Source organism: Macrobrachium rosenbergii, chromosome 18 (assembly GCF_040412425.1).
Source record: "Macrobrachium rosenbergii isolate ZJJX-2024 chromosome 18, ASM4041242v1, whole genome shotgun sequence".
NCBI lineage: Eukaryota > Metazoa > Arthropoda > Malacostraca > Decapoda > Palaemonidae > Macrobrachium > Macrobrachium rosenbergii.
This window is the reverse complement of record NC_089758.1, coordinates 10,198,880-10,222,660: the sequence shown is the minus strand read 5'-3', so window position 1 is coordinate 10,222,660 and position 23,781 is coordinate 10,198,880. Positions and strand designations below refer to the sequence as shown.

Genomic DNA, 23,781 nt, shown 5'->3' with positions numbered 1-23,781 from the left:
CACACACATATATATATACTGTATATATGTATATATATATATATATATATATATATATATATATATATATATATATATATATATATATATATATATATATATATATATATATATATTATTTACAAACAAACACACTTAACTCCTGCCTGAAAAACCTCACTTGATGATCGAAACAATGGCTCCTCATGAATTTTAATTTTTCATAGATATTTTAATACATCACATCTGTACTCTTGACGCAAAGATAAAATTTATCCAGGTACAGGGCTTAGGCTAAAGAGAGAATGAGGTTACCTTTTATTGTAGCTACCTCCTGAATGCCCTTTAGTAAGTACAGCCACTTTCCTGATGGCTCAGTGGGTAGACCGTCGACTGGGGTTGTTGGAAGGTAATTGTGTCGAGGAGTCGAGACCCGGCAGAACCGATCCAGTTATCACTTATAAATTCCCCTTCGGTGATAATTCCCCATCGGGGTTATTCCCAAAGTAGCGTGAACCTGATATTAAACAACATTTGTAGCTTCATGTGAATATATAATTCACGGTGTGATAAAAATTTCACGTATATATATATATATATATATATATATATATATATATATATATATATATATATATATATATATATATGTGTGTGTGTGTGTGTGTGTGTGTGTGTGTGTGTGTGTGTGTGTGTGTGCTTGATGACATAACGAAAGTCTTTATGTTGCCGACATTAAGTTGTAATACCTATAAAAAGAACTCGGAGCTAACCTATCCGTGTGACTACCTAAGCTTGTTCAATTGTCGTACAATTGGAATTTCTGTTGCTTCCTGAGTTTAGCTAGCCTAGAGCTGACATCATTTGAAAATTTAGAACATAGCGGAATGCAATAGAATAGCAGAATTGAGTCGCATGTCACTTTTCGTTATCCTATATATGCTCCACATCTTCATCAAATTAAATCAGCTGAACGATTTCCGCTGCGCCATCGCGGCAATGAACGATACATCTTCCGAGGAAGGTTTTTCAGTTCCACGCGTCTATGTTTAGATCAGTGTACACAGAGCAGTTGACGTGAAGTGTTCTCTGAATGTGTGTGCTCGCCAACTAGGTTGGACACCTCAGATAAATCTAGTATCGGGAAATATGTTTAGCGTCTTGTGGCCACATATGGATTTAAGAAAACCGGTCCAAAGAAAAATATTGCGCATTTGATTGAGGTAAGTCGGGTCGAGTGCTTGTTTTCCCATAGGAATTTTAGTCACTGTTGTTGGGCCAGGCTCTGAAGGTCCACAGCAAGCCTCCAAATCCATTTTCACACCTTGCCACACTTATGGCATGTGCCCCTGGCATAAACCACGATTAATGTCCATAGTATTAAGTAACCATTTTCCTCTTGCCAACAGCAAAAACAAATTATTCACGTTTCACCGAGTAAGTCTAGTAAATTTATGCTGTATGCACTGACCACTATCAGATGAATATTCATCGGTAACGCCAAGATATATCATTATGAGGTTTACTACCGTCGAAAATGTTTTAAGTTATGCCCATGTATAATAATGAAAATCTTATGAAAGTAGAGAAAATGTATTTCGGTTGCTGAATAGTAGCCTACATAGCTTATCGTTGCGGCTAACGGTGGTTTTTTTTTTTTTTTTGCAGTCGCTAACAATTTCTAAATGGAAACGTACAATCCAAGCTTATTTTTAAAAAAATTGTTTGAGACATGTCAGTTATTTAGTGTTTAAACTTCCAAGGATAGAGGAACCGAACTTCTTGTCGTAACTTTTTTTGGCGAAAGTCTTTCAAATCCATTGACCAGCTAGTATTCGTAGTATTAATTGCCGTCATTTTCCATTCTCAGCTAAATGTTTGCTTACCTTGCATTGCTTTTACTATATTTAAAAAATGTGCTCACGGTACCATAGGCAAATCGAAGACTTTGCAGGACAGTAGATAATAATACAGAAATATTTGCAGTAAATCTCCAGAAATGTCACTTCTATGCAGTCACATTATTGGAACACTGCCATGTAAACAGTAATATGGGGCCAAACTCCGAAGGTTGCATTGTGCTATTGGATGTATCTAAGAAACGTGACGGTGAGAGAAAGTTATGTAGCTAAAATTAACGCTTCTGAGAACCGTTTGGTCCAGGATTTACCACCTTGGGAAACATTCAGCGGCTATTCAAGGTATTATCGTTTTAAACTAGTTGACGTAGGTTGTTCATTGGAAATTCTCTTCTGTCCTGGCAGTATTCATCCCATGTTATGGTAGCTGACATGCTACTGTAGCGATAATTAATGTTTGAATTAACATAAAGAAAAGAAGTGTATTGGTTTTCCGTCGCAGTTGGAAAAATATTAAAGTCCAAATTGATGTTCATATGTCAACATGGGGATATTATCCAACATGGTAATGGGGTTTCTTACGCCCGTAGGGCTGCAAGCCTAGCAAAATCCTAATTAACTCGATAATTGGATAATCTGGGAAAGATGGGTACTAAATTTACCAACGCCTTGCGCGTACGTTACTTTTTAAATGGACGCACCGGTCCTGTAAATTGTTAGCCCGATATCGAGGAAAATGTTCCAACTATGCTGTGTATGGACGCTAATGCTACTGTTTGGTAGGTCTGCTTAGGTTGGGTTAGAATAGGATACAAGTAACCACAGTGATTAGTACACTCCTGACATGGTGTCATTCTTTCTGATGACTATCTTAGGGATACGTAATAATTTGGTCAACGCTTACAATACCCAAAATATGATACCCAAAATATGTGAATAGCAAATCTGAATACTATTTGAACTTCCGTATTAGCAACTGGAGTTGTGGTTTAGTGAAAATATTTAGGCAAAGAGGTGAGATTATTAACTATAATATTAAAATCGATTAATTCAGCGTTGTAACATGCGCCAAGGTTTCAGATTGTTTGCCTAAGTTTAATTTTCAGAAAATACGGCTGCTGAAATGACTAGTAAGCTACCAGGAAAACAAAAAGTTTGAACTTATTTTCTTCATGCCACAGTCCGCAAGATTTATTAATATATGTAGTGCTGTATTACAAATTTTGCGGTGATTTTCGCGTGATGACAAGTAGAAAGCCCATGTGTTAACCCATTTTGAACTGACCTGAGAGTGCCAGGTCTTTGAGAAACTCCTTGTACACAGTATTTTAATTGACTGGTAAATGATAAGGTAAGAGGAAGGAAATGAAAGTAGGTTATGGCTTACAGGGAAACAAACTGTTATTATTTGAAAAGCCCCCAGTGTGAAGGGTTAATGAGAAATGTTAAACGAAAATTATGAATAGCGTTCGCATTGTCTGGTAATTTCCTGCAGCTGAACAAACACTTGGAAAGACGTAAGTAGACATATATACACACCTATATATAGGCTATGTATTATAAATGTTTGTGTATGTGTAATTTCAACGTTAAGTTGATTCTCTGAAAAGCGGTGTCTCCATAGAAGAGAGAAAGTGAGACACCATCCTGTAATACATACTGTTATTGCTGGATGAGAATGAACACTTTGTATGGAAACCTTCCACAATATTAGCGGCTTCATAATCTACACAGCGAAAACGGTCTTTCGACTCGATTGAACTTACTCTTTCTGGATGTTAAGACCATTCTTCCACGTCGTCTGTGTAGAACACACTAAATCATAAGAGCATTTCATCGCTCTCAGTAAATATATGGTAGAAACATTTAAGGGAGGAGATGAAAACACAAAGTAGAACGTGCTAAGTACTCAAGTGGAAGAAGACATAAGAGAAAATAACTGGGAAAAAACAAAGATGATGCAGACGAAGTCATGTTTTCAGGGAGTGGTATTAGTGTAATGGCAGCTCACAAAGTAATTGCTGAAATATTCATAGGAAAACAGAAAAAGAAGATACCTGTCGAAAGTATGAAAGACAACAGTGGGCAGAACATTTTTCGGATGGCATGAATAAGAGATATGATTAATATACCAGAAGCTGAAGAAGTCTTGAACGTACTAGTGAATTAAATTGCTGTTTTTAGGAGTGGAATCTATAGTAAAGAAGCCCACAAGATGGAAAGTACCAGGCTATGTTAGAATCAGTGGAGAGATGATTTTAACTAAAAAGGAAATGACGCTTCGTCTATTAACAATTACATTATGGAATATGGTATTAGGAAATAAGGCCTGATGACTGATAGGTGAAAGTCAGCATATTACAAAGGAAGGTGACCTTTGTTTTGCTGAATACAGTATATTCAGTATGCTAAATTTAAATAGGCTGGAGGAGGAAAATTATAAAATGTACATAAATGAGCAAGCTGGTTTCAAGAAAGGTAGAAGTTGTATAGATTAAGATTAGTAATTAAAACATATTGTGCAGCAGTGTATGGAATTTAAAACTCCTTCTGATGTCTTTTATTGATTGCAACGAGGCATTTAACAGTATTCACATCCCTGGTGAATGTGTAAAGGTAATTAAGCAGACTTCACTGGCCTAGTGAACACGCGCGTCGTTCTTGTGAACGGAGCTTATGGAATGAGTGAAAGACTGATTGTCTGTTGTCTTGAATATCAGTCGTGCAAGTGTTCTCAAGTTCTCCGTGGAGTGTACTTTGGTGCCGAGATGGCAACGCTTTTTGAAAATAGCGAGAGCAAGGCTATGCTGCAGCATTTATGTGAAATGTATATAAAGATATGCCAGTCTTTCACCCTTCGTTTTGCGTTTACGACTTGTTTTTAAAGAAATACCAGCATTATGGCAACACTTTCTCCCTGTTGCTCATCCCGAGTTCAAGCGATACAGCCGTGCGCTGTCACCACTATAATAGAGTTGACTGATTGATGGTATAGGCCTAAATGACATTCCACGATGATCGTGGTGTCTCAGGAATGACAGTCATCAAATACTGTCAGTCCTGTGAATGGCATTCAAGAATGATCGTGTGAACTCCGCGTAAAAAGTACAGTACCATGAAGTTGATGAAAAGTTGTTTTTGATGGAGTAATGTCAAATGAATTTGCATTGAATAGTAGAATGTTACAATGATATTTCACCTCTGCTGTTTTCCCTTCTCATATATTTATATGGGAAAAAGTGGTCGAAAGTGGAAGATAGGCTACGTTGAGGTTGGAGTAACTACTGTATATAAAAGTTGCAGAGTTCGAATGCATAGATGATGCAGCTTTAACTCCGTAGGGGGTTAACGCCATCAGTGCACCTCACGCGGTGCACCAAGGCATTACTTGAGGTTCTTTGCAGCTTCCCTTCGGTCGCTAGCTGCAACCCCGTTCATTCCTTTTACTGTACTTCCGTTCATATTCTCTTTATTCCATCTTACTTTTCACCCTTCCCTAACAATTGTTTCATAAGTGCAGATGCGAGGTTCTCCTTTTATTCCACCTGTCAAACCTGTGCTCTGTTTTCCTTTCACCGCTGAATGACGTCATAGCCCCAGGGCTTAGCCTTTGGCCTTATTCTTATATTCCTTATGTTCCGATGCAGTTTAATCATCAGAACACCACAATATCTGCAAAGGTTGCTTGATATTTAGTGCATCACACATCTAGAGATGGGACTTGAAGTTTAAAAAAAAAACGAAATAATGTGAACAGGACGAGTCTCAGTTATTTAGGAACGATTAAAGACTAAAACCCACAGATCAAACACTAGGCGGACTGAATAATATTTTGCCCCATCAGACTGAAATTGCTGACGAAAGTAAGAGTAAACATCTTTTTAGGGTGCGTCTACCCGGTCCGAAAGTGACCTACGAACGCGCGCATTCTTAGGAAAGCCCTTTTTGCAGTGTTACCAGATCCATAAAGTCACATCCATGCATGACCACTGTCCAACGGAGAAAGCTTAGATAATGTCGTCGCCCCGTGCGCGTATCATTCGAAAAATTTCGCCAACGACGGACACAGACACCAAGCTCGTTTGTTGTCGTTAACAAACATTTCGCCTATCTGCCACCCGCCCTAGGTATGGGGGTTCTGGCAATTCTGTATCGTGCGCCGGATCATGTGTGATCTGTATTGCTAACGGACATTAATCATGGTATGACAAAGAAACTATCCAAAAGTTTCCGTCGATTGCATTAAAGCTTAAAGAAGAATATTAGGGGTCAGATGGCAGGATAGAGTGGGCTTGTATATGTGCTTGGCACTACCGCATGGGGAAACAGTTGGTTATAGTGCCACCTTGTCTCCTTTGGGCACTAGATAAGTTGGAAGACCCAGGCCTACGTAGGTGGGAACTGTGTGACGAGAGGCTGAAGATAGATGGCGATTTATGAAATCAGAACTATACGAAAAACCCGAGTGGCGGAATTTTATAGAGGCTTTATGCGAGGCACATCGTTGGAAGCGACAACGATGATACACACATATATATAATATATAATATATGTATATAGAAAGAGAGAGAGAGAGAGGGAGAGAAATGACTTTATAGTGGTAGAGTTGTTGTTTTAACGCCCCCTCATTTATTTCACGAGGAAACATGTAAGACAGCGGTAGTAAAAGTGCCATAATACAGTTTTATAAACGAATTGTATCTCCAGTGAACCTGGAATGTTAAAATAATATTTTCCTCAAAAAGTCTGGACTGTGCACTTATTATTGTTTTCATTGCTTTTGTTACGTCTCTGTGAAATTCAAGCCAGTCTTCTTGTTACTTCTTAGTACCAGCATAACGAGTCATGAATTTTCGTAATTGTAAGTATACTTTTTTATTCATAACATATAAAAGAAGACTTTTCACCTAGTTTCAATAACAAACGCTGCGGAAGAATCACTCATCGCTTTGTGCCTCGTTTAGCAATTGGTAAAATTGAACGCGTTTAGAGTAATTTATCTGCACCATTGGTTTAAAGTGTTAGCTTTCAGCTCTCTCTCTCTCTCTCTCTCTCTCTCTCTCTCTCTCTCTCTCTCTCTTTCACAGTTGTGTTTAAATGCGTAAAGTTAGTATAAGTTTTTACCATTCTAAGACTAGTTTTAATCATTACAGACAACCCCTAGACTATAATATTGTAAGTAATTCGGCAATCTTGTGTGATTCTGCTCCTTCAGTGCTTGCTTGTGCGTTATGGTTTTACTTTGTACTTCGTTGAAGATTGATTTGACTGAATTAATGCCTTAATATTCAATTTATTATTGATGTTTAATTTATATTTAAAGTGTTACTCTTATGCAGACCGTTTCATCTCCAACCATTTTTTTTTATTGAAAAATAAACGACAAGGGCTTGCAGCAATGATTACACATTCCTTGTAGCAAATTCGTTTAACAAACACCCATATGTATGTATGTATATATATATATATATATATATATATATATATATATATATATATATATATATATATATATATATATATATATACGGCAGAGAAAGATGAAATCTATAAGGTATCAGCATCTGTGCCCAAACTGAATCAAAAGTGGTTCAAAGAGAAAATAGTCGCAAATGATTAAAATTTACGAAGGAAACAGCGGGAGCTCTATAGGTGTGAAAAAGATTTCTATGAAAGCAAAAGTTGCAAAATGGGAAATGATTATCGAGCTAACTCTTTCTGATTGAAAGGATATGTGAGAAATGAAGGCATGGTGGCAAGAGTAGCGAGAGTGAAAATAATGAGCAGCAAGTTTTGGCGTAGTTTGGTCACGTGGAAAAAATGGTAGGAGACTTGATGCTCAGTTAGAGAGTGGATACTAGATAAGAGGCAGGTGTCTGTGTGTTGGACGGGCTGTTCATGCGCCTTCAGTGTAGGTATGTGAAGCGACAAGTGCTGTGCAAGTCTTTTAATTAAGCAGTCTTGAGATGAATGTGTTGATGACTTGAACCCCGTATGGGGGAAGCGTCTTCAGTGCATTTCATGCGGTGCATTGTAGGCAGTACTTAAAGTTCCTTGTAGCGTCCCTTCTGCCTCTTATCTACAATCCCTTCCATTTCTTTCACTGTATCTAACAATTGATTCGTAGTGCAGCTGCGACGTTTCCCTCCTGTTACACCTTTCAAACCTTTTTACTGTGAGTTTCCGTTTCAGCTCTGATTAATCTCATAGGTCCCAGCGCTTGGTCTTTGGCCTAAATTCTATATTTTATTCTATTCTATTCTATGACTGTTGTAATGCATTGTTAAGGAATCACTCTTTTAAGGGAAACCGCATATTTAACAAATACAGTATAGATGAATTTGGAGAAGATAAACTTCCTTGCCATGTTTGAATCCGCAGCGATCCTCTACTTGCGTATTGTAGGTTGTGCATCTATTTTTATCCGCTCCTGATTTGAGTATTGACGTCAAGGTACTGCGCATTTGACTGCAGCTTCAGTGCCGTTTTTAATATTCAGTTTAGAGCTACACACCATAACTGAGTAAGAAGTCTAGTTGCGTTACGAACCAGCGGAAATGTAAAATGTTGCGTGGGAGAGATGCGATAGATAAATTGTTTTTCATATGACTTTTTTGTAATGTTACAGAGTAGACATGGACGAGCCAGTTTCGAAACAAAGACCTAGTATTAAAGAACGACATTTTTAGTCATTCTAATCAGTAAGAAAGATTAATCATCATTGCCTCCAACGCCTCATGACGCAAAGAACCTCTGTGAAATCCCACCGCTCAGGCCTTGCCTGTGCTTTGTCTTCCACGAATCGCCGCCGCTCATCATCCCCCAGCTTCCTTTCTCGTAGTTCTCTTGCAAGTGGGTCTTCCCCACGAGCCCGGCTGGAATGCTCATGTAACCTAGTATTTTTCTAGAAGTTGTGCAAGAACCGTGTCTAAGCCATATTCATCTCCCCTTCATCATTATCTCGTCTACTTAAGGGACTTCATCCATTTTCTCTTATATAGTATCATATCTAACTATCATTACATCTGACTCATAATATTCATAAAGCCTAATTCTGAAATCTACAAAATATTTAAGATATGTTTTTTCGTTGAATCATGGTTATATAAATATTATATATATATATATATGTGTGTGTGCATATATACATATGTATATATACACATATATACACGTATATATGTATATATATATATATACAAATATATATATTTTATACACACACACAATTATGTGTGTGTGTGTGTTGAAGCGTTGAAGCGCCCCACAACACTTAAAGAGATCTCGTCTGTGCCGCAGACTCTCAGCCAGCGAGCCATACCAAGAATTTTCTCCTGCTGTACGAGAGGGTGTGGCATCCGCAAAGGCCGTGTCACATGAGCCTCTTGTATTACCTTTCCGCCGAAGATAGTACCAACTAGTGAACACTGACAACCAAATTGAAGTCGCGCATATGTTTGTACTCTTTTGACACCGTCTTAACGAACCTGCTCTATCGTCAGTTTGCATAACTGTAGAAAAACATTGTCTGCATGGCCTGAAGGTGCTACGAAGTCTCACATAATACCTTCTGAATGAGTGTCTCAGGCATCTTAGGGCACCTATACCCTCGTCGTTATTTCGTCCCTGTTTTTTACCGTCGTTTGGCATTAGCTTTTATAGCCACGGAAAAAATGTTACGGATTGGATGGTTTCCGCTGCGTAACTGCGGGGGCGCCATGGGCAGGTTGTCAAGACAGCAGTATTGCTACTTGACAGTGCTACCTTCGTTCGAGTTGTTGATACTGGGTTGTGGAGTGTTTGTTTCGTGCAGTTTTGGATTATTTCTTTCATTTGGTCGGCTATATTTAATTGCATACATAAAACCTTTCTAGGGTCAAATTAATTTTCTTGTGTGTACATCACATTGGTTTACACACGCACAATTTGTATACCGAATGTCATGTATTTTTAATATGAATAATCTGTTCATTGTACAGTACTGTACATAGATGACCTGCGTATGTGTAAAAATCACGTGTTTTTATGCATACATATAAGCAGCAGATATGCACCACACAAATTCAAATATTTTTAACCTTTGGGTGATTAAAAGATATCAGTCGATTGGCTGGTTTTACAAATGCAGTGACGTTACACCAACGAACGTCATTTACGCACAAAGACTAGAAATAGTGAAGTGGGATCACGGGTATCGAAGTAGAGAGGAAAATGGAGTGCTGTTCAATAGAAAAGGAATGACTGGGAACAGACTCAAGTTGTAATTTGTTCATGTAAGGCCTTTGTTTTCTAACCCAGGTGAGTTTGTTGCCTTTTCAACGTCTATTAGTTTGCTGATTTGTCTTCATGATTCATATATATTCGACGTTTGACCAGTTGTATGATCCTTCTTTCCCATTCATGAAGAGCTACTCGATTCTGCGTGAGTTCACCAAACAAGTTAGGCTAATTGCCTGTTCGACGTGCTCCACACAAACAATAATGATAATCATAGGGCCTCGTCCGGGGTTTGATTTCGGGGAGGCAGGGTAATTCAGGCACATTATGTTCAGTGCCAGTGTGCCTCAGATGATCAAAGCAGAGAATTAGATACCTGTGGTGGGTAGAACCGACTTGGTAGAACCGAGGGGACGTGGGACTGGCAACCTCATTCTAAAATATTACCCGAAAAGGGTGGCACGCTTATGGTCACTCCTTCTTACGGAAAAAACCACACAAACTTGTGATAATTAAAATTAATGTCTTGTCACCCATTTCTAACGCTTAAGAGTTATGAAAACTTCACGTTATAAACACACAAAAAAAGGAAAATTCAAAGGCCTACGTTGTAGGCACGGGTAACATCTACATATTAATAAGAGGAATATAAACAGCATAACATTTTGTTTACCCTTACAGGTGGTGGATCCAGAGGGGAAAAAAACAACAATCACTGCAATATTTATACTTCAGCTGCTGAGTCATGGATGATTCCCTTGTGCCGTAAAACTTCCACATCAGCCGTTTTGTGTACCTACAGAGAAGGAGGGTCACTTCATTTCCATGGTAAAAACGTTTGGTCATTCAATGGGTGTGTGCGTATGTATGGTTTTACACGTTCTTTTCATATTATGTCGGGAAGTTCAAATACATTCTGTTTTATTTAATAAGGTAATGCATCTCCCGCAAGGTGGGTTCAAGTAAGATTTTGACCCTTAATATGATTGTGTTAGATGCTCTCTCTCTCTCTCTCTCTCTCTCTCTCTCTCTCTCTCTCTCTCTCTCTCTCTCTCTCTCTCTCTCTCTCTCTCTCTCTCTCTCTCTCAAATATTCGGACTAAATACAACCCGGACTCTCTCTACCAGAACTTTCATCTTTAAAATTGTCCATGCTTCAAACACTATTGGAATTTTTTTATATTATGTTTAAAACATGTATATGATAGACGAGGAACATAATCACTAGATATGAATATGAAAATCATGGTTTAGCAACTTTTTTTTTCGTAATATAATAGAGAATGTCTCAATCATTGGCGCTGGTTTGTGAATGACGTGTATATTCAAAGTGCGCAGGCGTGGCTTCTTATACAAACTATTTTCGATTTTGAATATAAATGATAAGTGAAATAAATAAGTAGCTAGCATTTTACATTATGGCTGTAAATGCAAGTATTTACAGCGCAATGTAAGGCACGATGTGAAGTATACTTGTGGGGAAGTTGTGGACAAAAATGGCAAAAGTTGATGTCATTGAAAGTGAGCCAACAACGCAAGCAAGGTGGCAATATTTGGCATTGAGAGGAAATACAGCTGTCATCTGTTATGGTTTAACCGAGGAAACATATTTCTCTAGTTGAATTCGTTGGGTGCTTAGAATTTTCTTTTGCTTCCGTCGATTTTTTCAGTGACTTATAAGTTTATGATTTAGAACGGTAAAGGATTTTCTCTTTGCTTCTTACCTGGCAAGGGAAGCTTGGTGCCATGTGCGGCAACAGTGTCATGATGCTATTTATGACAAATACGTATGCTGCCATTTAAAGTTATGAACTGACTCGTTGTGTGTAAGGTTTGGTACGTTGTGGAAGAGAGGTGGTATAGGTTCCTCGTCCGTTCCAATAAAGGATTGTTCTTATATGAAAGAGCATCTATGGATGAAGCTGTTACTGACGACTTTATTTATTTATTTATTTATTTATTTATTCAGTTACCGTCTTCCTACGTTCCCAGTGAATTTGGCACTATATGATATAAATACATTAACCCGTTTCTCCTGACCGAGGGTTGCTCGACAATAGGGAATCGGATCACAGCTATATAAATACTTCCAATGCTAAATCCCTCTCCCATACCAAGCAACATTGTCGTTGTGGAGGGGCTTCGGGACTAGGGACCATTGCCCGATGTTGTTGGGGCGATCTTTTTGTATCCATCTGGACGCTCCTCCGGCCCTGGGCTGTGGCTATCATTTTATCACTCTTCTGTCTCACCTGGTAAATCTTTGTAAGTTTCAAACCCCTCTGTCATCTTTGCCATATACAGAACACTTATTCCTGTCACCTATTTTTGTGGAATCTTTTCTTCATACAGACTTACCTCACCTACCTTGATAAGCCATTCAATCACCCTTTCACCACCACACTGCACTGTCTGATGTAACTCTTTTGGTTGCTTTCCCTGGAGCCTTGATAGTAACTTCCACAAGATTTCGCAGACTTAAACTGACCTCTTCCGATCTTGCGTCATTCAGCACTGCCCCTCCTCTGTCTTCCACATTCAGCAGTTCCTTATAGAAGTGCATCAACACAGGACTGCATGCTCTTCAGAAAGCATCCCTCCATTTAAATCTTGTATTCTGAAATCCATTTCCTCTTTAACTTATCACTCATTTGCATATTCTGTGCCTGTCAAGTTTCTGTTACTACTCCAGTCTAAACCTCTTTCAAATCCAACCACTTTTTTCATCATAGAATCCATAAGGGCTGTAGCATTTTTTACTAAAAATACGAGCATTACCTATTTACATTCCATTTTATGCATATAATAGTGGGTACAGTATAGGGCTGAAAACCCTATGCCCTAAGCTGTTTGGTGACCTTCACACAACAGAAGTTTGCAAGAATGTCTATTATTTTCCTAGAATTCCAAGGAAGTGAAAACATCATAGCCATTAGCCTAATGGGACGAGCCTCATCAGCCATTTAGGGTGCATATCTCCCTAACAAGGGGGCCGAAACCCTCACAAGGTGCTCCTTTGCCTTTCAGTACATTGCAATTGAACCACAGTCTATCGGCACTTACTAGGTCAAACAAGTTGTACTGCTTACTGTATAACAGTGTGATTGCAGTCCACATTAAAGAAAATTAACTGACAAATGTGGTTCCTATTGACCTCCGGAGAGGTGTTAATCCTTTATTTAGGAAGCATTTTCTTCCTCAGGGAATTCTCAATCCTAATGACCACATTGTTTGGTGTAGGATATGGTCTTTGAAATCCCCTCCACACACACAGATATTAAAGGAAAAGAACAAAGAATTGTTGAGGTTCAGAAGGGGGAATGTTATTAAATAAAAAAGAGAGAGAGAGAGAGAGAGAGAGAGAGAGAGAGAGAGAGAGAGAGAGAGAGAGAGAGAGAGAGAGAGAAGATATTGTAGTATGTGCCAATAGTTCATTTTCAGTTTTCTTTGCACAGTATTCACTTGCACTGAGTTCCTTTTATTTTCCCTACAAAAATATTAATATTATGATCAGCGAAATAGTAAGCGACTTAATTACTTCTACCATAACTGTCACTGAAAACCAATTTATAGGTTTTGTTTTCTTTTCCTCCAGGTTTGAAGGATGTTTTTGTCAGAAGAATGTTCTTTTGAGCAGAGAGGTTTGAGGCTGTCTGGAAATGGCATCAAACGCTTTTATTCAAAATAACTTCCTAGCGTGAACTGTGTCTGTCTGTGACACTGCAGAATTACCCTTTCACCCTGTACCTGTGATACACTTACCTGTGATATGCCTTTTATTTGTTACACATGAGTGAAATATAGACATTCCTGAGAGGTCTACATATTTATATGGTTACTCTATTGTGCGTTCTTGTGCTTGTGTCGGGAAATATAATAAAAAGACAAAATCCAATGAAACCTAACAAGTTTTTGTACACTTTTACTATGATTTAAGGACTAGAGCTGTAGCTCATAGACTGGCTAGCCCCAAAATATTCAGACCTTAAAAATTCTTGAAGGATTAATGTAATCTTTAGGATCTTCCTCTAGCAAAGTATCGTTGTCAGCAGTGTTATATAGAATTTACTGGTGTTGTTGTAAGGGACACTGGTTACTTAGTGTTCATGAATTGTCACAGCACTTCTTGATTATCATATTTTGCTGCCAGTTGCAATCTTTGAAGTAAAGGAAAGTGACTTTTTTCAGATAAAAAGTTAATGGGATATCTGTGATTTAAAACAGTTTTGGATGAGGTAAAGTTATGAAAATTTGGCTATTGTTTGCTACTTTGTGTAATTTTTTGGCAAAATCTGTTTAAGCAAATTGTGAAAATGTTTGGTTGGGCTAAGAAACTCTCAGCTATTTTCCCAAGCCGAGACTGCGATCAAGATCCCTTGACAAAAGCTGAAGTTGAGCAAGAGAAGCAGGCAGATCTAGAGGTTAATCAGAACCCAGTCAAGGAAGGGGAGCTTTCAATCCCTGAACCAGAGATAGCCCATGAAAAAAGAACCCCAAGCCATTTGAGGAAGTTACCCCAGTTTTTGGGCATCAGTTATGATGGAATAACTCCAGACATAAAAATTCGGTCTAGAAGTAAGAGTCCGAGGCCATCTATAGCTTCAAACCAGGCAGAAAGAGTAGTAACAAATTCTCCAGAGAATATAAGTTTGAATAATTCTTGTCAAAGTTCAGGGATCCCAGGTGCATATCCCCAAGAAGAATCTTCCAGTGTCCGGACACAGTGGTATGTCCATTTGAACAATGAATCGCGAGAGGAGAGTAACTTAAGCGCAGAACAGCATGTTGCACCAGACCATCATGATTCTTCGGACAGACATTCAACGCCTGAAAGATATTACACACCCAGCAGCAGTCGTCCGACTTCGATAAAGTCTTCAAATACTGAATTATCGGATGGTACTGCCAAACCATCTATTTCTGAAAAAGTATTTGGAGAGGTGTTAAAGGGTTTTGACAAGTTGGGTGATATCAGGTCTTTAGTGTTTTCCAGAGATACAAGAGATTTGAACACGAAAGAAAACTCAAAAGAACGGCATATAGTTGATGGTAATAAATCTGTTGTGAACTCCTCTAGTTCAGGAGTGGGAAGCAGTAACCGTAGTTGGACAAAACAGGAGGATGGTGACGTGATGAAAGCTCAGATTGCTCCAAGCACTCAAAATGGGGAAGATACTGGAAATATTAAGATCAATAATAGCACCATCAGTCAGTCAGGGTCTTCACCTAAAAATGATCCTTTCAATAGTAATTCAGAGAGGTGAGTAATGTTTAATAGAGATTTGTTCAGCATGCAGACATTTATGTCAATTGTCCTGTAATAAAGCTTTAACGTTGTTCTTCAAAAGCAACTGATTTTAATGTATACTTTTCTCAGTTTGGGACATTTTTACGAAGTCTTAAACAGTAGTAAACTATATTTTAACAGACAGACATTTAACTATGCCTATAGAAACTATATTTATTGAATTTTAAAGCATAATATTAAATAATATTATTGGTTAGTTAAACAATTTCCATTCTAGATTTCAGACATTTTAATATTTCTTCTCCACCAGTTACCTGCTTGGTCAGCCCACTGTGACACAAACAGCTAACCACAGAGTTTCCAGAACTAAGGATGAAAACATTACTTCAAAGTTGACACCTAGAACGTCATCGTCTACAGCCATTACCAAGCCCAAAACTTTGGATACTGCTTTACTCACGAAGGAACTACCTGCAGGGGAACAGCACATTCAGTCCCCTACAGCACACAAAGCCACAGAGAAATCACCGCTACACCAAGCGAAGGATTTACTTACTGGTGATGGCAGCACTCTTCTATCTCCTTCTCTAGTTCAGCGCATAGCCAAAGAAGGATCCGGTCAGCCGAGAATTGAAGAGTCATTGTCCCTTCTAGAAATACAGCATCCACACAGTGATTCCTTTGAAGATGCTCTTCTGTCATTTGAGAAAGTAGTTGAGGTATTTCCCTGTTCATCAGATAGTTCCCATAAAGGTAAATCTCACTTACCTTCTATCTCTTCACTTGATCCACCAGAGAGTAAATCTCAGTCAGTTTCTTTTAGTAGTAATCCAGAAGTTACTGTTCAGTCCTTTCATGCCCCTTCTACTACTCTTCCTGAAGATGTAGGACAGTTTCCATATTTTTCCCCTGGTAATCTATCAAGTGACGTTATTCACCCATCCTTTTCTGTACATAACTCATCACATGGTAATCATGTTGTTTCATGTCCTTCCCAAAACATTCATTGTAAAACTGCTATTCAATCTTCTTGTCCTTCCCAGAGCAATTTTTGTGTGAATGAGGTGCCACCAGCTCATTCCACTCCCAGCAGGTTAACCAAAGATGAAATTCACTTGACGTCCAAAGACATAATGGTACCAACTCCTATGTGTAGTCTTCCTCGAAAGGTGGCACAGCCTGTAGTTCATTCTCAAAATGCCCAGTCATCAGAAGGCCAGAATCCTTCCCCAGAACCATTAGTTTGTTCACCCTGTGACATTCCAAAAGGATTAAATCTGTTACCACATTCTAAACAAGGTAACCAATCAAAGGAGGTAATTCAGTCATCACAAACTGGAAATCAGTCACCTCTCCTCAAAAGATATCAACCAAGTGTTTGTCAGTTGTCAGTTGTACCAGAGTCATTATGTTCTCAGATTAATCAGCAGAAAGATGGGATTCAATCATCTCTTCCTCGCCATAGTGCTCAGGCGTTAGATATAAACAGTTCATTACTTCCTTTTGACACCTCTAATCCAAAAGAAGTAGACAAGACCTCACTGCCCTCTCCACTTAATCAGTCTGTACTTTCATCCATACATAGTCAACCAGGTGAAGATCATTTACCACCTCCAAGTAGTGGTGCACAATTTGTAGTGCATGCATCACTTCCTTCATTAATGGATGAGCCAAATGACGTGAGTCAACCAACATTATCATGTCAAAGTAACAAACTGGAAAATGGTAGTCCACTGACAGTTTCTCTCATCAGTAGTCAAGTACCAGACACAAATCCTTCATCACACTCCTCCAAAATTCATCAGCCAAGATCTTCCAGCCATTTGTCCCTTCTCTCCTCAAGTAATCACATAGAAGTTGAGACAAAAATTAATGGCCAATCACCTGTGGTTTCCCAAATGAATGAAACTTTAGTTGCAAGTCAGTCTGTGCTTATTTCCCAATGCAGTGAACTTGAAGATAAGAATCGGTCATTACCCTCCTCTCAAATTTATCCGTTAGATGGGGGTCAACCCTTGCTTCCGTCTCAGAGTAATGATACTAAAGAAATCAATCAGTCGTCACCTCCCCAGAGTCAAAAACCAGATGGAAGTCAAGCATCACTTACTCAAATTAATGAATGTAAAGAGGTCAGTCAGTCATCCCTATCTCTGCAAGACCATCAACCAGATGGAAGTCAACCATCACTTTCTCCCCCAAGTGATGAAATGGAAGAGATTAGAAAGTCATCACCATCTCTGCAAAGTCGTCATACAGATGGATGCCAACAATTACCTCCTGTCCAGAGTGATGGACATAAAACTGTTAGTCAGTCATCACCCCAGAGTTGTCAGACAGATGAAGGTCAAGCATCAACCCTCCCCCAAAGTGATCAACATAAAAGCATAAGTGAATCATCAACACATAAGGGTCATCAACCAGATGGAGGTCAGCTACCACATCCTTCCCAGAGTGATGAACCCGAAAGTATTTGTCTTTCATCTCTACCTCAGAGTTGTCAACTACTTGGAGGCCAACTATCCCCTCCTCCTCAAAGTGATGAACCAGAAAATATCGGTCAGGTATTACAACCTCAGAGATGTCAACCAGGTGACAGTGAGTCATCACCATCTCTACAGAATGATGAACCTAAAAGTGTCACTCAGTCATTTCCACCTCAGAGTTGTCAATCAGATGGAGATCAGCTATCACTTCCTTTCCAGGTTGATGAATCTAAAAGTATCAGTCAGCCATCGCCACTTCAGAGTGATCAGCTAGTTGGAGGTCGGCCATCACTTCTTCCCCAAAGTGATGAACCTGAAAGTGTCAGTCAGTCATTTCCACCCCAAAGTTGTCAGCTAGATGGAGGTCAGCTATCACTTATTTCCCAAAAAGATGAATCTAAAAGTGTTAGTCAGTCACTGCCACCTCAGAGTTGTCAGCCATCACTCTCCACCAAGAATGATGAACCTGATAGTACCAGTGAGTCATCACCTCTTCACAGTCATCAGGTAGATGAAGGTGATCCATCCCTTCATCCCCAGAGTGATGAATCTAAATGTATGAGCCAGTCATCTTCACCTGAGTGTCCTCCCCAAAGCAATGAAGCTGAAAGTAACAGTCAGCCATCCCCACTTCAGAGTCATCAACCAGATGTAGGTCAGCCAACAGTACCTCAACAGAATGGTGAACAAAAGGATTTAAGTCAGAAATTGCCTTTTCTCAAAAATGATGCAAGAAATGATGTAGGTCATACCTTACCATGTATTCAAAATAATGAAGTGGGTGCAAATGCACCTTCACTTCCTTCCGAAGGTAATTGTGCAAATGTAAGTAAGTCTTTACTAATAAATGTAGGTCTCTCATCAAATTCACAGTGCGAACAGACTGAGAATGTTGGTCAGTCATTCCAACTCTCCCAAAATAATCAGCAGAAAGATTCCAGTAGAATTTCATCTTCTCAGACTGACCTACTGGACAATGTAGTGCAGCAGTCACCCTCAATAAGTAATAAGCAAGAAGGTGCCACCATGATATCACTACTCAAAGATATACATCTCTTGAATAAGCAGTTGCATGATACTGTAAATTCTTCACATTCTTCTGAAAATAAAGCTGTGGATGAGAGTAATTTACAACTTTCTTCACAGAATAATAAACAACCAGGCATAACTCCTTTATCCTCTTTTTCATGTCATCCATCATCTCGAATTGTACGGATTCCACAGTGTGAGTTTATAGATTCAGATCAAGGGGCAGCTCAGTCATTCAACCATCCATCAAGCAGTCTCTTTCAGGAGGAACATCACACAACTGAATTATCACAAGATCCTCATAAAATGTTGGTTGGACAATCTGATACACGTTGTCAGTCAGGCGTTCCTTTAAGTATGCCACAAGAAGTTTCAGGAAATCTGTCCCTTTTTCATTCACACAAGTCAACAGAAAATTCAAACCAGAAAGCTCTCACATTCTCTAGTCATCCACCTCAAGTTGGTGAGAAAATTCAGATTCCTACTTTGAGTGATGATAAGTCCTTAATTGTACGGAGTATTGAAGATGAATCTTACCCTCCAGAAAATATTTCAGACAATGGGAGCAATTTGCTGTCGTTATCAAACGTACAGTCCAGTAACACTGAACTTGACACTCCTTCAGTTCAAAGGATTTCTAAAGAAAATGGAAATGTTCCATTGTCATTAGGTGTTGCCTGTGACACTAAAATTTCATGTAGTAATTCAAGCAATGAGAACATTGTAAAGGATAGTGACCTGGAGACTCTTAGATTAGATATGCCAAAACAGCAGGTTTTGATTGCACCTCCTAGTGCTGGAAAGATGCAGGTAAATGAAGGGGACTTTATAAATCAGAATTCTTTAGCCAAAGCTGATACTTGTGAACTAGGGAAGATGAATGATGGGTCTTTTTCAGAACATGTATTACAATCAGAGAACAACTTGGAAATAAGCAGAGCATCTTCAGAGAAAAACAAAATGAATGATAGAGAAAGTTTTGACAAGAATACATGTGGAACTTTGAAAAAGGTTATAGATAGCAGGAATGTTGAGGAAAAAGAATCTCAAAATAATGGGAGAGTTACTCAGAAAGAGACCTGTCAGAAAATGAATTTAGTAGTTGAAGATGATATTGCAAATGGAGGAATGTTGCCTCCGGTAGTACCTCGTCGATTATCTCATGGGAATGTCCCAGGACTGACTAGAAAAGTAAAATCTCAATCAAGCCTTGTGACAGAAAGCTGCGATTCACATCTTCCATCATCTGGAAAAAATTTCCCACCTTCAGCAAGGAAAAGAATGGAAAAGTATCAGTCAGCATCAGTCACCAGGTTAAATGAAATTGATAAGATGGAGAACATTTCTGTGGTCAGTTTGACAGAAAATAGCAAGATTCCTTCTACTGAAGAAAGCATTTCACCTCCCGCATCTCTTTTGGTGCCACGTCAGAAAAGAAAGTGTCACATGATACCTGTAGCTCAGCCTCTACAAATGCAAAGTCTCCCATCAGGTATGTTTCCATTTCCATAAAATATCAACCATTATGTTATCCTGATTGAGTGAAGTGATAATAAGAATATGTTTTTAGACATTTGGATAGTTTTTGTGCAGTTTCCAAATGTGTGAATTTCAAGTTGTAACAGTAATATTCTATTAATTTACAAACCTCTAGACAGCTGTTGCTATACATTCATTTTATGGTTATATAAAGTTGAATTGTAAATTTAAATGCATCCTTTCACATTTATTTAAAGGTTTTCACCATTTATTCAAAGGTCCAGCTAAAGTTATCACAGAAAGCACATCTGCAGAACTAGACTCCAAAACTCCTTCTCGCAAAGCCCCTCCTAGACCTCCAGCACCTGTGAATTACAATGTGCCGTTAGTTTTGGCATCAAGAGATGCTTCTGTTTCTGTGCCAGATAAGTCATATGATAGAACAAGGTGTCCTGCAGAAACCAGAGCTTGTCAGAAGACAAGCCAGAAACCACCTCCAGCCCCTAAAGCTCCCATGAAAGTTTCTCTCAATCCTTTTGATAGTGAGGAGGAAGAAGAACCAGAGCCTGTCTTAGAAGTGAAGAGTTCGCTTAATCCATTTGACAGTGAAGAGGATGAAGAACCAGCACTTATGTCAAAGATGGTGAAGGTGGAGGCTTCATCAAAGAAACCAAAGAAAGAAATTTCCCTTAACCCATTTGATAGTGAGGATGATGACGAAGGGAAAGAACAAGAACCATGTTTACAAACTGTCCCTCATACAAAGATCCCACTGCCACCTATTGGATATAATCCATTTGATGAAGACGATGATGAGGAAGAAGAAAATAATGGAAAATATCCTTCCAGTCATTGTAACAGAAATACACTTGGCCAGAAATCAAATACTTTAGTTTCCTCTGCATATCAGAAGAGAAATGAAACTTCATCTTGCAGCAGAAAACCAACTAAACCAGCCTCCCTGAACCCCTTTGATGAGGAAGATGAGGAAGAGGAGAGCAATGTTATGACAGCTCCCTTTTTAAGAATTTCCTCTTCTCAAGAACATCAGTCACTACCAAGAAATTCTGTAACATTCCAAGAAGCTTCAAGAGATTCTCTGCCAAATTCAGAGATATTTATTAAAAGAAAAAAGAAACGACATGCTCCTCTTCCACCTGGATATGTAATTATTGCTTTTATTTTCAGCTATTTTTTATTGGCTAACCATTCATCTGTCTGTGTTAAATTTTTTGTTTGTGTCAGTTCTTATAGTGTTCAAGGAACAACCTGTTATCTGTGATTGTATACAGTATTTGTTGCATGTGTAGTTAGATACTTATGTCATTTTTTAAATGTATAACTGTATCTTTCTTTACAGAAGCATTCTATATTCTAAATGCTCCCTGTGATGTTTGCAAGCCTTCTTCAAACAGCATGTGAATATGATGTATCATCTCCCATTTTTACAGATCACTGCTTGTCAAACTAAACAAAATCTCTTCATTGCTGTATGTGCAGTATGTTTTGACCATAACAAGACTTCCATTCAAAGCATGAAAGATTCTGCTTATGGCATTCAACCAATACATGTTTACTCATAATTGTATTTTAGTTCTTAATATTTAACTGGTAGTCCTTTGAAACTTCCATTGCATAATTTGGACTAACTTGAATCATGAAGCATATGTCAATTCTGAATATTTAATGGATTTTGATTATGATTTCATGGTGAATTCCATCTCAAAAGATACTACTTTCAGGGATCAACAGATGGTGTCCCTCAGAGGCAGTTGATGTATCCACGAGTTGGATCATCATCATCATTGAACGAGACTTTTTGGAGGCAAGACACTAGAGCTTTTGGAAGTACACTTTCTCTCTTCTCATCAAAGAGGAAACCACCACCCAGACCACCCCTTCCAAAATGGAAATGAGAGAATGTGGTATAAACTCAAGAGGTTTGATTTGAATTCAAGGTGCAAATGGGAAGGTCAGCATAAAAAATCAGATTTGAACAGCCATTCACGTAGGTAGTAAAGACAGTGATTTTCAATATTTTCAGTTCTGCTAAACATTCATTGGTTAAAAGTCAAGTTGGCTCTTTGTTGCATTTATAAAGTTGTTTTAATATTGAGGATTTTATGGCTTTTACCCTCCGTCTGCTTTGTTAAGGAATTATGTAAATGATCAATAAATTCATTCAAGTCCCCCTGTAGTTTACAAAATTCTGGAGAGCTAATGCTTGATAGGTAACATGGAAGATATATTTTTTCTAGTGTTGAGATAGATGTGCCTAGCAGCCAAAGCAAGTTCAGTCACAGCAAGAAAATCAGTGCATTCATAGGGTACCACTTCTAGGTAATGAGAGGAAATATGAAACCTATATTGGTGGTAGCTTACCACACTAGTCTCAAGAACTTATTCAATAAATAACCTCTACTTAGCATTCTGTTAAGTCAGTTTGTACAGTTAAAGCAACTTTATTTGAATCTGCATCTTAGAACTAACCTGCATAATGCTGTAGATAGTACTGTACAGGAATTCCATTAATACCTAAATTATAGTCTTTCAGGTAACTTGACCTAATCAAAATAATGTGGTATTGTCATATGCTGTACAGTACACTGTACAGTAATGGTTGAGGTCACTTGTCCTGATTCTTCTTTTTTCTTTGTTGCTCACATCAAAAGTGGTACCTTATTTAGTCTAGAGAGGTCTGATGAACCACTCCTTCATGGACAACACTCCTCAAAACAGGATACATGAGTAGGGTCTGTTTAACTATACAAGGATGGTTATTGGCATGATTCTGTTTTGCACCTATCTCAAGGAATTTATTTTGAGAGGATGCCCTTTTCTGTCTGGGAGAGGGCCTTAATTGTATTGACAATTTCTTTTAGGGGGTTATTCAAGAGTCGTTCACAGTTGGAACTTTGTTGAAATTTGGATGGTCACATCAAAAGTATTGCATAAATTTCTCCACATTTTGACTGTTAATGCATTCTTTACATGTATTGATTGCATCCTGTGTGGTATCTATCAAAATGACTTTGGGTCAAATGTGTATCACCAATTCAAAGATAAATCAGACTTGTTTTTGTGAAAGATTTCTGAAAACTGTAGCCATAATCCTGTTTGGTTAATGTGATTGATTATTGCCAATTCATCAGTGTGTGAAGTCTCATTTACTCAAGACAAGGTCGTTCAAACTAAAATCTTAGAATTTTGGATCGTTAACTTTGTTCTTCCTATTGAAAGTTAGCAGTCACAAGGTTAGAGCTTTCTCTGAATGTTCTTTGTTTAAAGAAATGTGTCTTTTATTCAAATTGTTAATGCATGTTGCTAGATGGAGGGATGTGATACAGTATAGTATTTAAGGCCACATCCCAGGCACTGTGGCTGACCAAGCCATTTTGCACTGTAAGAAAATGAGTGTCAGCCTAGTTTTGCTAAAAACCTCATCACATAATGAACACATTTCCAGTAGGGAATAATGTTGGTGTACA

General features: G+C 38.4%; 1 protein-coding gene across 2 annotated transcripts; it reads left to right on the top strand.

The window, feature by feature from the left end:
* The first annotated feature begins 1,035 nt into the window (after nucleotides 1–1,035).
* Nucleotides 1,036–22,483, top strand: LOC136848091 (serine-rich adhesin for platelets-like). Of its 2 annotated transcripts, none has more exons than XM_067120275.1 (6): nucleotides 1,036–1,202; nucleotides 10,737–10,883; nucleotides 13,650–15,314; nucleotides 15,613–20,306; nucleotides 20,572–21,458; nucleotides 22,036–22,483. In XM_067120275.1, exons 3-6 carry the CDS (start codon nucleotides 14,368–14,370, stop codon nucleotides 22,207–22,209), a joined length of 6,702 nt encoding a protein of 2,233 aa, XP_066976376.1. In that variant the 5' UTR covers nucleotides 1,036–1,202; nucleotides 10,737–10,883; nucleotides 13,650–14,367; the 3' UTR covers nucleotides 22,210–22,483. The 2 variants fall into 2 exon arrangements, with proteins under 2 accessions (XP_066976376.1, XP_066976377.1); XM_067120276.1 differs by lacking the exon at nucleotides 1,036–1,202 and adding an exon at nucleotides 1,998–2,180.
* Nucleotides 22,484–23,781: the final 1,298 nt, after the last annotated feature.